The sequence below is a fragment of the Cryptotermes secundus genome, unplaced genomic scaffold (assembly GCF_002891405.2).
Source record: "Cryptotermes secundus unplaced genomic scaffold, Csec_1.0 scaffold182, whole genome shotgun sequence".
Taxonomy (NCBI): domain Eukaryota; kingdom Metazoa; phylum Arthropoda; class Insecta; order Blattodea; family Kalotermitidae; genus Cryptotermes; species Cryptotermes secundus.
Window position 1 is genome coordinate 48,405 of NW_019738955.1, and position 13,827 is coordinate 62,231.

At 40.1% G+C, this 13,827-nt stretch overlaps 1 protein-coding gene across 1 annotated transcript in view; it reads left to right on the top strand.

Annotated features, from left to right (window-relative positions):
• The window catches only part of LOC111871370, an 89,060-nt gene that overhangs the window by 39,944 nt on the left and 35,289 nt on the right, over window positions 1-13,827 (top strand). Inside the window, exon 3 of the mRNA XM_023864441.2 lies at window positions 12,590-13,467. Coding sequence (XP_023720209.1) covers window positions 12,590-13,467 — 878 coding nt within the window. The remainder of the gene's footprint in view (window positions 1-12,589; window positions 13,468-13,827) is intronic.

Here is a 13,827-nt window from a genome sequence, read left to right on the forward strand (position 1 = left end):
GGCTTCTCAGCGTTTGGAGAATGGGGAAGTTACCCGTATTATGGTCAATGTATCCTCGGAGGCTTTCAGCACCTGAAGAGAAAGCAGGGTTCGACAGCCAGGGTTACTGCAATATTTCAAGAATTTTCTTACTTCCAAAAATCCAACATTTCTGTAAGCCATGGTTTGGTTAATTTGCTTCGCTTTTTTTTTTTTTTTTATTACAGGGCACGCAGCACTCGCTCTTTGCTCTGTGATTACCATTATAATTTAGGAATTTTAATACAAGACCCTTCATGTTCTTCTTCTCCGCATGAGAAGTATTGTTGTTCCTTTGTACAAAATTTACTTATGTGGCCAATTTTTCCGCATTTGTAACATTGTAGTGCTGCTGCAACAGAATTACGAACTTCAATTTTCGTATAGCAAAAAAATATGCATGAGGGGGCAGTGCCTTAATTTCAAATGTCACACAAACTGCCTTCTACTCTTTCCACACCCATCTCACCCTCTCGCTTTCTTCGTTCGTCCCTTTGACTCTCGTCTTAAGTCTGACTGCTTCAGTGATCTGGAGGCGTGCGAGGTGTTTGGTCTGATTACCCGAGTTAAGCTGCTGAGTCTAATTTTATAACTCCATATCCTCGGGTACATCTTTAATGACTCCTTTTTAATAACCGTATATCTCGGAATGTATGCAGTTAGTCCTACATTTTGAATGATAGGGCTGTCCAAAATATTATTTATTTCCATTCTTTCTGTGAAGGAAAGTTCCCAAATAAACCGGCCATATTGTTTAATGGGTTGGAAACTGATCTTGGATAGAGCCATAAACAAGAAACAAACTCCGTGGCTTTAGTCCGCAAGCGAAATATACCGACCAGCGACCGCCGCTTGTCGCCGAAATTAGTGCGCATTACAGATATCAAACTGGCCCCACTTCTTTTCTTTTGTTTATTTTTTCCCTTCCACCAATGGGATATCAACACCTCTTGACTTTTATGTGGATATTAAATGGTCATTCTTTCGTAAATTTTAAAATGCAGTTCATTATTTGTTCCTTTTTGTTGCTCTTGAAACTTTCTTCCACGTCTTCCCTTCCATTCCGGCTGGTCTGGTCACACCGGTCGCCTGACTTATATATGACTCAATTTCCCAGGCTCTGCACTTCAGGTTCTGCCTCTTCTATTCTGTCCTTGGCTTGGTTACGATTCCCTTAATTTATTTATACGAGGGGGAGTCAAAAAGTTCCCGGAATGGTGGTATAGCACTCTAATGGTAGGACATACGGCAACGCTTACCTAATCACCTTCAAAGTAGGACCGTTGCGCGCGCACACGCTTGCTCCATCGATCCTGCCATTGTTGGAAGCAGCGGTGGAAGGCTTCTTTTGGAATCTTCCGGAGCTCAGCCATCGCATTCGATTTGATGTCCTCTATGGTTGCGAAACGTGTCCCACTGAGGCCCATTTTCAGAATAGGGAACAGCCAAAAGTCACTCAGAGCGAGATCCGGAAATTACGGTGTTTGAGTGATGACGGGAATGTTTTTCTCGGCGAGGAATTGCTGCACAACAAGCGATGTGTGGCTCGGCGCGTTATCGTCATGCAGAAACCGCTGTCCCTGCCACTTGTCGCACCGCTTCCTCCAAACCGCATCGCGCAACCTCTGCAAAACTTGCATGTAGAAATGGCCAGTAACAGTACTAAGTTCTTGCTCCAACTCCGCGATGGTCATTCTTCGATCACATCGAATCAGTTGTCGCACTTTTCCAATCCTTTTTTCAGTTCTGGATGTCGAAGGTCTCCCGCTGCTCTGGTCATCCCCTAACGTCTCCTGCCCATTCTTAAACCGGAAAACCAGTCGTAAACTGCGGATTACTTTAGTGCAGTATCACCGTGCAGGGCCAATAGCGTCTCTGAAGCAGATTTTCCCAATTTGCACATGAACTCGCTGTTCGCACGCTGTTCGAACTGCGATATTGTGCCGAATGACCAACACTCACGTCTAATTCAAACGGATCAGTAACGACACTGCGCACTGAAACCTGTCCAGATGTATTGCGCCTGCGAGCAGACATGCTGAGCTTCTCACCTCAACAGTGTGCGCGCTATCTTATCGCTCGTTCTCCGTCTGCAGGGGAATTCCGGGAACTTTTTGACTCCCTTATGTATTTTGGTTTTTATTACAACTCTGCTTTACGCCATCGTTTGAAGAATTCTTTGATTCCTTATGGCTTCTTACAGTGCTAAATTGTGCCCTTAGTTCTTCATCTGATGGCAATTAAGGTCCTATTTCTCCCGCAAACCTCTTCTTTGGGTTGACAACTTTATTTGTTGCCTTTGCGTTGCCCATGTTTTCCTATCACCACTTCTTCCCAGCTGCCTCGTTGATTTCTCCTCCCTCCATTGCACGTATTTACCTCCATATCTTGGCCACTTGTCTTTTTTTTTTTAGAGAGTCCACGCCTAGACGTACGTGTATTGCCGCCGTAGTACATATTTTGCCCAAAACTCGCACTTTAATTACTTGTAGAAAAAAGTCAACAAAAACCAAAGGAAGAAAGGAAGAATTAATTATTATATTCAAATATCACATTAAATCTTCTGTCTGCTTTCACTGTTCGTTGATTGGTAACTCATAAGGCCAGTTTGTTTTGTCCATAAGAGAGACATCTATGAAGGAATGTCGAACCTAACTGGTTGTCGTACCACGGATTAAGGTTAGTCTAGAAAGTGAGCAAATTCAAGCTATTCGGCCATAGAACACTGAACTCATGAAGAGTTCGCTTTGTGGCTGAGACTGCGTAGAAACATGAGACGGGGACTGCCCGCTGTATGTGGTGTCATCAGTCAACAAGGTGGCTCAATTGCATTGTTCCTCTTTTGCACAATTGGAATATGGCCGACACAGACCCAAACCGAATTTTCATGATTTTTTGCAGCCACTTCAGACAAATTCCGAGATACTACTCCCTCCCATACAATAAAAATGCAATTTAACGCTATAACAGTTGCTGCAGTGTCATTTAATTACATGAGTTGAAAGCAAATGAGTCATGTGCTGTGTCCGCTCTTGATCTCTGCTTACCATTGAGCCCGATAATGGTGATGGTAATATAACAAACAGAACTAACAACTGAGGTTTTTAACATCGCTATATTAAAAGCGCAGTTTTTGACAATATCCAAGTCATAGAGTCGTACGTTTTCCGATAGTCCTTTTAATATTATCGTAGTATATATGAAACCTTTCCAAAACGCCATATTTAGCAAATTTCGCTTTCATAAAATACAGGAACAATTCACGGATTCCCAATGAATACTCGTACTTTAAAAATATGGCGAAGAAGGAAACCCTGGGAAAGACAGCAACATACCAATATGTTCACGGAATAAACAAATAGTTCGTTAGATTCGGGAAATTTTTCTAATCATTCAGTACATAGCGATCAATTCAGTCTATAAATCTAAGGTTCAAACACCATAAATGCAAATTTACCTGTTGTTTACTAATGGTACGAGGCTCGGCCACTCAAGGAGTATACAGAGAACAGAAGAATGGAAGAAGCACATAAGGATAACTATCTTAAATTGTGCGTCTAATAAAGTATTATTGAAGTAATTAAACAATGGACAGCGACATGGGCGGGACACAGAGAGAGGTGAGAGGAAAGTTGCTTTGGAGACCTGGACAATAGAAATGTCCTTAGAAACTTATAGTGGACTCGATTCAGTTGCCTCGGAAGTAGTTTCAGTGTCTTCACCTTGTGAGAACAGCGATTAATTTTCCAGTTCGATAAATGTAGCCAGCTTCACAATCAACTTTGTTATTATCAACTTTTGAAGATAGACCCTCCACTACTTACACTTTTGATTTGGTTGTTACCTTAGTCCAAAGTATATGCCAGTTATTAACGTAGTTAGTTATTTAGAGAGGGTGGGCTTCCCCATGCACCGCGACCAGTTTGATTTATTGTGCTTCCCTCTATGATATTCTACCAGTCTCTATACCCTACCGATAAATGGTGCGTACCATCAGTCCCGCCGAGCAAGCGAGTTCGGCCACTTGCTTAGCGGTGTCTATAATGCTTCCCCCCATCAATCAGAGGCCTTAGAGACTATTATTGGGCGGGAAACGTCCTGGAATTTGGCTCAGTGGTCCCCTTTGGGGATATGAGGTTCTTTTGCGTGCCGTAAAGTTACGGCACTGGACACACAGTTTAAAGTCCCTCCCGCAGGACTTGTTCCCTGAATTTTTCCGCCCTTAAAAAATTCGACGACCTCCGCCGGGTATTTGAACCCGCGTACTGCGAGTCATGAGGTGGGAACGTTACCTCTAGACTATGGAAGCTGCTTAGTTATTAACGTATGTCTGATTCCTGAAAGTCCCATTATAAACCAATCTAAGGCTCCATGACTAGCGCATTTGTTAACTACAGGTCAGTGATTTGATGTTCGTAAATATTATTTCAAACTATTGCCGTATTGCAGGGAACAGAATTCTCTGTGTGAGTTCAATTAGCTGAGTCTGTTTACTCAGTGTCAGTTCCACACGGCGCACTCCATGCTACCACGACTAGGACCGATAAATTTTAACTGATGCTATAAAAAAAAGTAAAGGTATCCCTGTAATAGGCCGTGGAGGCCCATAGGGTTGTGAGACGTTGAGGTTCCCACCTTCTCTAGACAATCGGCTCACAGATGGCGGTAAGGTTGTCAGCCTTACGCACCGGCCGCCCTTTACCCCCAAGAATATTCCCGGTACTCATTTCTGTTAGAGGCTGAGTCGACCCCAGGGCCATAGTGCGGCTGGAAGGATTGGGTTAATTGAATTATTTACTTCAGGTAAAGTTCTATGTTCTGTAGATAATTCTTCTTATATGAAGAATCGCATATAGCATATAGCGTCACGTGTTGATTGTTCTGTTAGTCCTTGCTGCTTCTAGCGGCGACTTCTGCCGCAGATTCCTGTTGCCTCTTTTTAATTTTTCCATTGATCTGAAGGACTTGGCACTCCCACGAATAAAATTCCAAAAGCAACAGGGCCAAACACGACGGTGTGTGTGTTGTGGGTGTGTAAAACTTCGCTTTCTCGTCCTTAATATCCTTAATCCATAAATTCTTCTAAACAGTGCTTGTAAATTCAGTTGCTATCTTACAGAAAGTACACTGCGACTCCATAGCAGGTGCAGCCGGTCAGATCTGCTTAGTGATCTTTTCTGAGAACCATGTAATACATATACTAAACAAAATTTTTGGGTGCAGAATTTTCAGTGTTAAAGCAACTGGTACATATAGCAACGGCTTTGCTTTATAGGATTAATATTGATATGTATGCACATGTAGCGCTCACTCAATATTTCAGTTCAGCAAATTTTAATGAAGTTGAGAACAACAGATACTTAGAAAGTTAGTAAAAGATTTGTTGTCATACAAACTTCTGGATGAAAATCCGAATCGGATAAATTGCGAAAGAGAAACTTAACGCAGTACTTTCAAGAGCTGGGCACGTTAATCTCTTGCCATAAGCCCAGTCTGATGTAATATTTCTTGGATACATGGCAGGAATCAGTTGACCGAAAACCGTGTACCCACAGTATGTTATACAGAAATATTCCAAGGAAAAACAAATAATATTGGAATCACTCTAAGCCTGAAAGACAATACATCTTAGGCTTCAGAGGTATTCTCACGTCTTAGTGTAGGTACACATAAGTAATAGAACGCTTTTTATCTCAACTGTTTTTCCAGATGTTATAATTCGAGAGAAAACATAATGATGGTCAATCCTGTGCCAGATTTTGAGAGTTCCAAAACATTAATCCCTGCAGTTACTAATAGAAAAGACAGCCATATTTCATTCAGAATTTTTAGATGCCTTTATAATACGTAGACAGGGGATGTTTCAGCACTTTAACAACTACCTTTATTAAATGTAATGATTATGAACACCAGAAGCATTTATCCATAAAATTGCAGTGTCCAATAACTGACTATGTAACGAGAGAACTAACTAATTAATTCCATGCAACACAGCTCTGCTGTAGAAGTTAACAGTCGCTCAAATAGCCAGAATATAGTAACATCTGTGTCTCTCATGCAACTCGAGTAGTTACTAAGTAAAGTAAAACTGTCCCCATGCTTCATTAATTGAGCACTTCGGCACTAGATGGAGGAGAGTGGTTAGCTTCACGCCCCGGCCGCTTTATTCCCGAAGATTTTGCCCCCGTTACCCATTGAATATGATGCTAAATGGGCCCTAGAGCCACCTGAACGTTGAGGAGAAGAGAAAATACTTTCCTGTGTCGGGATTCGAAACCCTGTCTTCCAGCCCGTTGCTATACCGACTGAGCTATACCGGTACCCAGATAATTTATTACCATGTTCAAAATCCGACAGGAGACCTTCAACCTGATGAATTCAACACACATTATCACAATTTCTTCTTTAGGATAGTTTTTAATATTATCATTCTATCTACACCTAGTCTCTCAAGGGATTTTCCCGTTCTTGTTTCCACACTAAAATGCTGTATTTCTAATCGTCATGTTCGTATTATATGCATGGCCAAATTTTGTTTTTCTTTTGATGGCCGTAATAATATTTAGCGAATAACAACAATTCTCAATGTGCAACTTTATACCCCTGTTATGGCCTCTCGCTTAGATTTAAACATTTTTCTTAGTATGATTTTCCAAAACCCTTCAGTCTACGCTTTTTCTCCGAATATCTCGCTGACCTTGAGCAGCTTTGCTGTCTAATGTAAACGGGTCTGGTCTTCCGGGCTGTGACACCTTGTTGTAGCCTAGAAGTTTGTACAAACGTTTCATATCACACTGTTCTCGGCGTCTCGGCGGTTCTTTCCAGTACTCAAATGAAGTTAGCACTCAGTAGTGCGCACTCAGAGTGCACATCTTTAACTCCGTGAAAACCTCATATCGGATCAGAAGTGTTTTGTGTCTGGGTCACGTGAGTACTTGAATATAGCACTGGAACAGAGGCGTACGTACTTAAACACGAAGTTCAAGTTTTTACGTAGATCTGAATGCAACGCTAGCAACTTCCGCTCCACACAGACAACACCACAATGCACTCCGCTTCTTGCTGCTGTGTTCGTGATAGCCTCTTGTTCCACAAAAACCGAATGAGACGCACTCGTCTTCGTCACGTCGCCTTCTAAAATTTCAAACACACCAAAGAGTCTATACTACATTTTTGTATACAGAAAAAATGGCATGTCTTTATTTATGAAGGGCGTGTTTACTCTTAGCTTGCACTCTACTGTGCAGCTGTACAGATGGAAGCATTAATGCTCCTCTATCTGTTCGGAAATATAAATTTGAGATGGCGTTCTGGCAACAAAAGGAAACAACTTGATGAAAAATGGAACAGTAGAAGAAACAGGCTCATGTAGGCCTACTGCCTGCCGCACGACTAGCGTAGTCAGTAAACCAACATCACTGCTTTACTTCTTGACAGATAAAGTTGAGTGGGACTAGGGCTGTTTTCCTTGACGCTACACTCCGACCTGGGAAACTGCTTGATTCTTGACAAATGAATTGTTTTCTTATGTTTTGAGGCATTATTTTAATTATTGATGTTCAATATTGAAAAAGCCAGTTCTATTCTAATGCAGCATAAAGACTTGTTTATGAAGAGAGAATAAGACATTTCAGATTTGCAAGTATTTCTTATATTTGTAGGCATTCAAATCTGTAACAGATTATTCAGAAGGAAAAACAAGAACTAGTGGTGCTCGTCATGGCTGGAAACACTCAGTTTAAATACTTAGCATATAATTTACATGAATGACATAAAAAATATGGCGACTTGTATCACAGAGCAGCATAATTGTGAACAAAATTCGAAACAATGAAACTTCATTAATCTCAGATGACAAGGTTATTCTGTCAAATTCAGAGGACGAATTCTAACCCTCAGTATACAAGTTCCAAGAATTAGCAATGACTTCACGTGGATATTGACACTGTGAAAAGTGAAAGACCACCATTCGCAGCAAAATTCCTATTCACAAGGTATTATATAACAAATCGACTCTTTCGAAAGTCTCGAAAACAAAAAGACTTTAATGGTTTAGTGTAGCTCTCTAAGAACCACACAGCACGGCGATTTTGTTCATCCGATGACAGATACAGCTCCACTTTTCGGGACGTTGTAGTCCTAAAAGTAACGAGACGATAGACAAAATCCAAGAGAAGAGGCTCAGTAAAAAAGAATACAATTACGTATTTGTAGCTCAACCACTCAAGAAATGTGAGCAGTCCTAATAGAATTTAAATCACAAGTCTGTATTTAATTGTTTAATATTAATAAATTTCCTTTCAGTTTTAACTGAACTAAAAATAATTAAAAAAGAAACTCTGTCCTCTTGGATTTGCCCTGTGTTCCAGCAGAAAACTGTTGACCTTATGAAGAAACGCACCGCCACGATTCTCGAGGTCGAAAAATGAGCCCTGAAAAGAAGCTCTGAAGATGGAGACAGTCAATTCCTCCGAAACTTTGATAGAATATACTAAATTGCACAGTGTGGCATACACTTCATAGCCATACTTGTGAGAACCTCAGACAGAACTTCCTGAGAGACTTCGAATAATTTCAATCAGCTTCACTTGATGATAGAAATTTACGCTAGTATAGATCTTAGTTCAAAATATGTCACGATTCGAAGACAATGTGACACATAGGAGTAGACCAGAAATGGATTAATAGGCGTACATTCGAAAGGAAGTTTCTGAGATGGAGATCGAAATTAGGACATAATAAATCCTTACTCTTGTGCCGGTGACCTAATGATGTTTGCACAGTATGAAGAGCTGAGCTGTATGGTGTTAAAAAGCGAGAAATGGAAAGAATTATCTCTTAATATCAACCTGAATAAGATGTACGTTTGTGTGGGTGGAAGACGTTGAATTATTTACATAGAAGGAGGTTTCGTTTAAAATTTTGAAGCCTTTAAGTAGTAAGAGTCAATAATAACTTATATTGGAACATGAGGCGGAAGCATTTAAAACAAAATTTATATGGGAAAGAAAAAATCATAGGATTGTCATGGAATAAATATATTTCCAAGGACATAAAATATGTTATATATATATTTCACAACGTAGTTGAATGTATGGCCGGTCACCGTAGCCGAGCGGTCTAAGGCATGCACTCTCATCGCTCGCTCGGAAGCCGGGATCGTGGGTTCGAATCCCACTGAGGGCATGGATGTTTGTGTGCGGTTTTCTGTGTTTGTCTACAGGTAGAGGCCTTGCGACGAGCCGATCACTCGCCCAAGGAGTCCTACCGAATATGTAAGATCTAGAAAAACCGAAGTGAACGGAGTTCATGGAGGTAGGCCTAGGCCCACTAGGGCTGTAGTGCTAAGGAAAAAAAAAGTTGAATGTATGCTGTTGATGGAGGTAATATTTCTTAGGCGTGTACGCTCATGATAACAAGAAATGTTATGAACACGTGAAATTCTTGAGCGGCATACTCAGTAATAATTGTAACATGATTTAATCTCTTAAGGATATACAGAGTCCACGTATTCCATTCATTTTGCATATTTCCTTACTCCTTTGAGACGTAACTTGATTTTCTGGGGTGGTGAAAAATGTTTAAATTTCAGAATAGGGTGCACGAACAATCAGTCAGTCATGTCCTGAGATATTATTCACGTAGACAAGTCTTCAAGGACCTCAATATACTTCTAGAAACTTGCATGTATAGAATTAAAATGGTATGCAACATAAAAATAAACACACAGAAACTGGTACAAACACACGAAAACTGACATCCACAATACATCCAAAGTTTGGACTTCCATGTTGAGTTTAGCAGAACCAATTTTTATTAAGAAAATGGCAGTAACCACAAGAATTAAATTATAGAATAAATTTCCAGATAAAATCAGGAAACTAAAAAGAGAAATGCGGTATTTCAGGATTACAACATACTTTATATTTTGCAGACAAATGTGTCTTATTAATTAGTAGATTGTCATGATCTGTCGCGCTGATATGTGATTTCCTTTGCGTTATGCTGCTTGAGTGACATTTTGAACTTAAGTAAATTTAGGGTTATACAGTTTACTGACATATCCTGTGCCAGTCGCTTGACCATTAATATAAATAAGCAAACAGATATACGTGGTCTTTTACTGAAAACTTGAGGAACGAAGTAACGGTGACTGAAATTTATTATTTGAATGATGAGAGAAAATTAAGTAAATACTGGAACAATATGAGAAGAAATAGAAGACATTTTGTACTGGTAATGAAACTACTAAACAGACGGGCTCGAAGAGCGTGGCCATATTGAACGAATGAAGAAGAAAAGATCATCAGAAAGCAATTGCCCCGAAGGATGGTCACTACAAGCAAGAATAAGAATACGAAGATGATGATTTACATGCAATGGAAAACATATTCATGTTCACTGAGGTTTGAAAATGAAACTGGGAGAAGGGTTTTAGTGTGGACACTGAACACGACAAACCTATGGAGGGACCCTGGCGGGAGCAAAGAGATTTTCGAGACGGGTTGCACAAGTCTAGTCCCAGTTAATATGGAACCTTAAAAATCATTACCACAAGAAGAATGCACCACTTGACCATGCACTTAGTGGACTGTACCCCACACCCTCACGTTCCTTTTCTAGGCCTGTGTCTTCTAGCTCGATTCTTCTTCACGGTTCCCAACCGAAGCGGCGTGCGCACTGTACACTTCAATTGGGCAATGTCAATTGTATTCAATGGATTACTAATTGTGTGGCGATACACGTGGAAATTTCGGAAGGATAGAAATAGATAGAAAATATTTAGTCTATTTCTGGTTTATCTTACCCGTTATTCTCCCGTCGTAATTAAATCAACACATCCTTGTTGATAAAAATAATGGTGTTCCAACAAGAGGTACGCAAAGATTACAAAACTTTGAAACGTAAAGAATTAAAATAAATAAACTCAATTTAAGACCTAGGCTCTAGTCATTATTCTGCCGCTAATGACGAAAGATTTACTGTTTCGTGTGTTTAAGAAAATGTTGGAACACAATGGAAAAGTTCTTCATAAAGTAGTGTTTGTTTTTGTTCTGTACAAGAATGCAGCTTCATTCTTTAATACATATCCTGTAAAGTGTATCATGCAACTCTGGGTTCAAGGCGTGTCTGAAGCATGTTTGAGATATGCGACAAGCGATAATGACCTTAAAGAGCACACATGGCTTCTCATTTAACGACACACATGATCCTGTCTGAAACAGCCTAACGCATGTGTAACTTTGAAGTTAATAAGATATTCTTACGCCTTGCTGAAAACGTTCAACCAATGAGACTGCAGACAATTCTGTGGAGACCAACGGAAGAGGAGCGAGGGATTACATTTTTTTATTCGTATGGTGCAAGTGTCTCTCTGATTCTTGAATGACATTCTGTTCAGTTATTTCACGTTCAGTAGTTGACAGCCAGAGGTCAGATTCATTTCGCGGTGTTCACACTGGCCCTCTTTCCGTTTTCAATGTTATTTTATGTAGTTTTAATTTCATTAATTTATAGTACGGTGCTAGTGAAATAATTATAACTTTGTAAGACATTTTCACGTTTGGAATAGAGCGGGGGATCTACAAGTAAGTACTTAATACTAGTTGAACTTTGTTCGTTCCCTTATTAACGTTTCGTCTCATGATTTCAAATGTTTATAAACTATTGTAATGCATACTAAAAATTAATGGCAAATCCCATCTCAGCATGTAAACTACATCGTGGCTGATATACCCGGTACTTGACGCTGCGGAAGGCTATAGTTCTGTTAACCAGAAATTGGCTAACTGTGAATATGATGACTAAAAGAGTGTAATATTTTCTTTTTTTACGTTTTGTATTATAAACACACCATATTGCATAAGTAAGGATGAAAAGGGAATAAGAATGCAGTAGGGAAAACAGGATATCAAGATACGAATGAAATGATTTGGTCTGTCCATGAGGTACACAGAGATAAACATTAAGTAAAACGTTGCTATACCATGGAAACTCAGGATGCCTGGCAACCCTTCTGTCCCGCAGCTGTCGGAAACTGCAGCATTCATGGCGGTTCGTCTTGTCAGATTTACGGACCGGTAAAACAGAATGGATTTTCTGGCGACTGATAGTCCCTCTCCCATTTAAATGATACAGCAACATATTTTACTTATTATTCCAAGCATCTGAAGACTTACTGATAAGGAACTGTAACTTTATCCCTAATGTGATTTTATAGAATACCTCATAAAAATATGTAAATAGTGACGTACAAAATTTCTTGACATTTCTATGCAATATGGTACTCTAAAGTGTCCAAAAGAATTAGTCGCGTCTTCCACGCTTAGCTTTAGCAGCTCTCCACAGATAGCACCACTACTGACCCATCTACAGGTAATTACTTAAACTAAATACGGTATCTAATTTCGCGGCGAATCTTATATGCGGTACTGTGAAAACTCATAATATGTGGAATATGAAGAAAGTAATTATGTTTGCTCTACATGTACTTTGCATTCTTTCAGCCTACGTCAAATGGACCTAATTTTGATATGTGAAAATAAAAAGGAACACTGATTTACTTTTACAGGGCGCGGAGCGTCTCTGCGACACAACATGCACCTTGAGACTACGGCGGTTCCACCATCTCCTGGAATATTTTCAACGTCTTCCCCATCAGCATGTCACTCAACCATGAATTCAACGCCATATGCTCTCCCACAACGATCCACAGTTCCTTGCTTCATAAACCATGATCTCCCAACTTTCCATTCTCCGTCATATTCCCAGGACATGTCAGACATACCCTTATCCACAAGTGACATCATTATGGTTACAAGTACAGAAACGGATTTTAGTGATCACAGTCAACACAACTATTCTCTGAGTCTCATTCCAGTGTCCGCTAAAAGCGAAACCCATTCACCATACCCACAAGAGAACGCAGAGTGGCCGAGACTTCAACACGTTCAAGAACTTAAGCAAGAAATAAAAGTCGAAAACGGCGAAAATTATACAATTATTGATTTCCCACTATGCAATTTGGGCAGACATGAATATGGGGAGGAAGTGAGCATCATGCCTCCACCACCAACCAATAATGCAGGTGGCAGACAATCATGTTCGGATGAAGTAACCCCATTTCCGGGGGACACCGGATGTGTGTATGGGAGTAATGGACCCTTAACAATATCTCCCCAATTTCCTAGTAATCAGTCTCAGATGTTACCACCGATCGGTTCAATATCAAGACACTTTCAAGCGCAAAATGAAGCAGACATGAACGCGCGGAATGTGAGCAGCTCCTCAGTAAGCACCAGACGCTCTTCTGCAAAATCGGCAAATGTCCGGGGCGGAAAACGAGCTCTGTCTGCATCTCCTCTTGGGGATGGAGTTGTAGACCTCACCAATCTGATCAGGTGCTCACCAACAAGTTTGCTGGGATTCAGCAGCTCTTCGTGTTCCCAAGTAAGTAATTTCCTGATTGTGCACAGCAATTTTCTTTCCTACTGCAAAATGAATTAACCCAGTGTGCTGCATTCAGAACCGAATTTAATTCTTTTTTTCGAATAAAGATACAGCTAAATGTGTATATTAACAATGACACCAGTCCAAATTTTAATTACAAATTATATCATATATATACAGGACAAATCTGTACGTGAAACAAATATAAGAGCAAAGTTCAATATCTTCGCCGACGTTCAAAATACATCATTTATCTCAAAGTTCTCCTAACCTGACTTGAGTTCTGTTTGTTCTCCAAGAAGTGACTTTGTACTGCTTCAGAAGAGTTGCACCCATCTTCATTTTCATCTTCATCTTCAT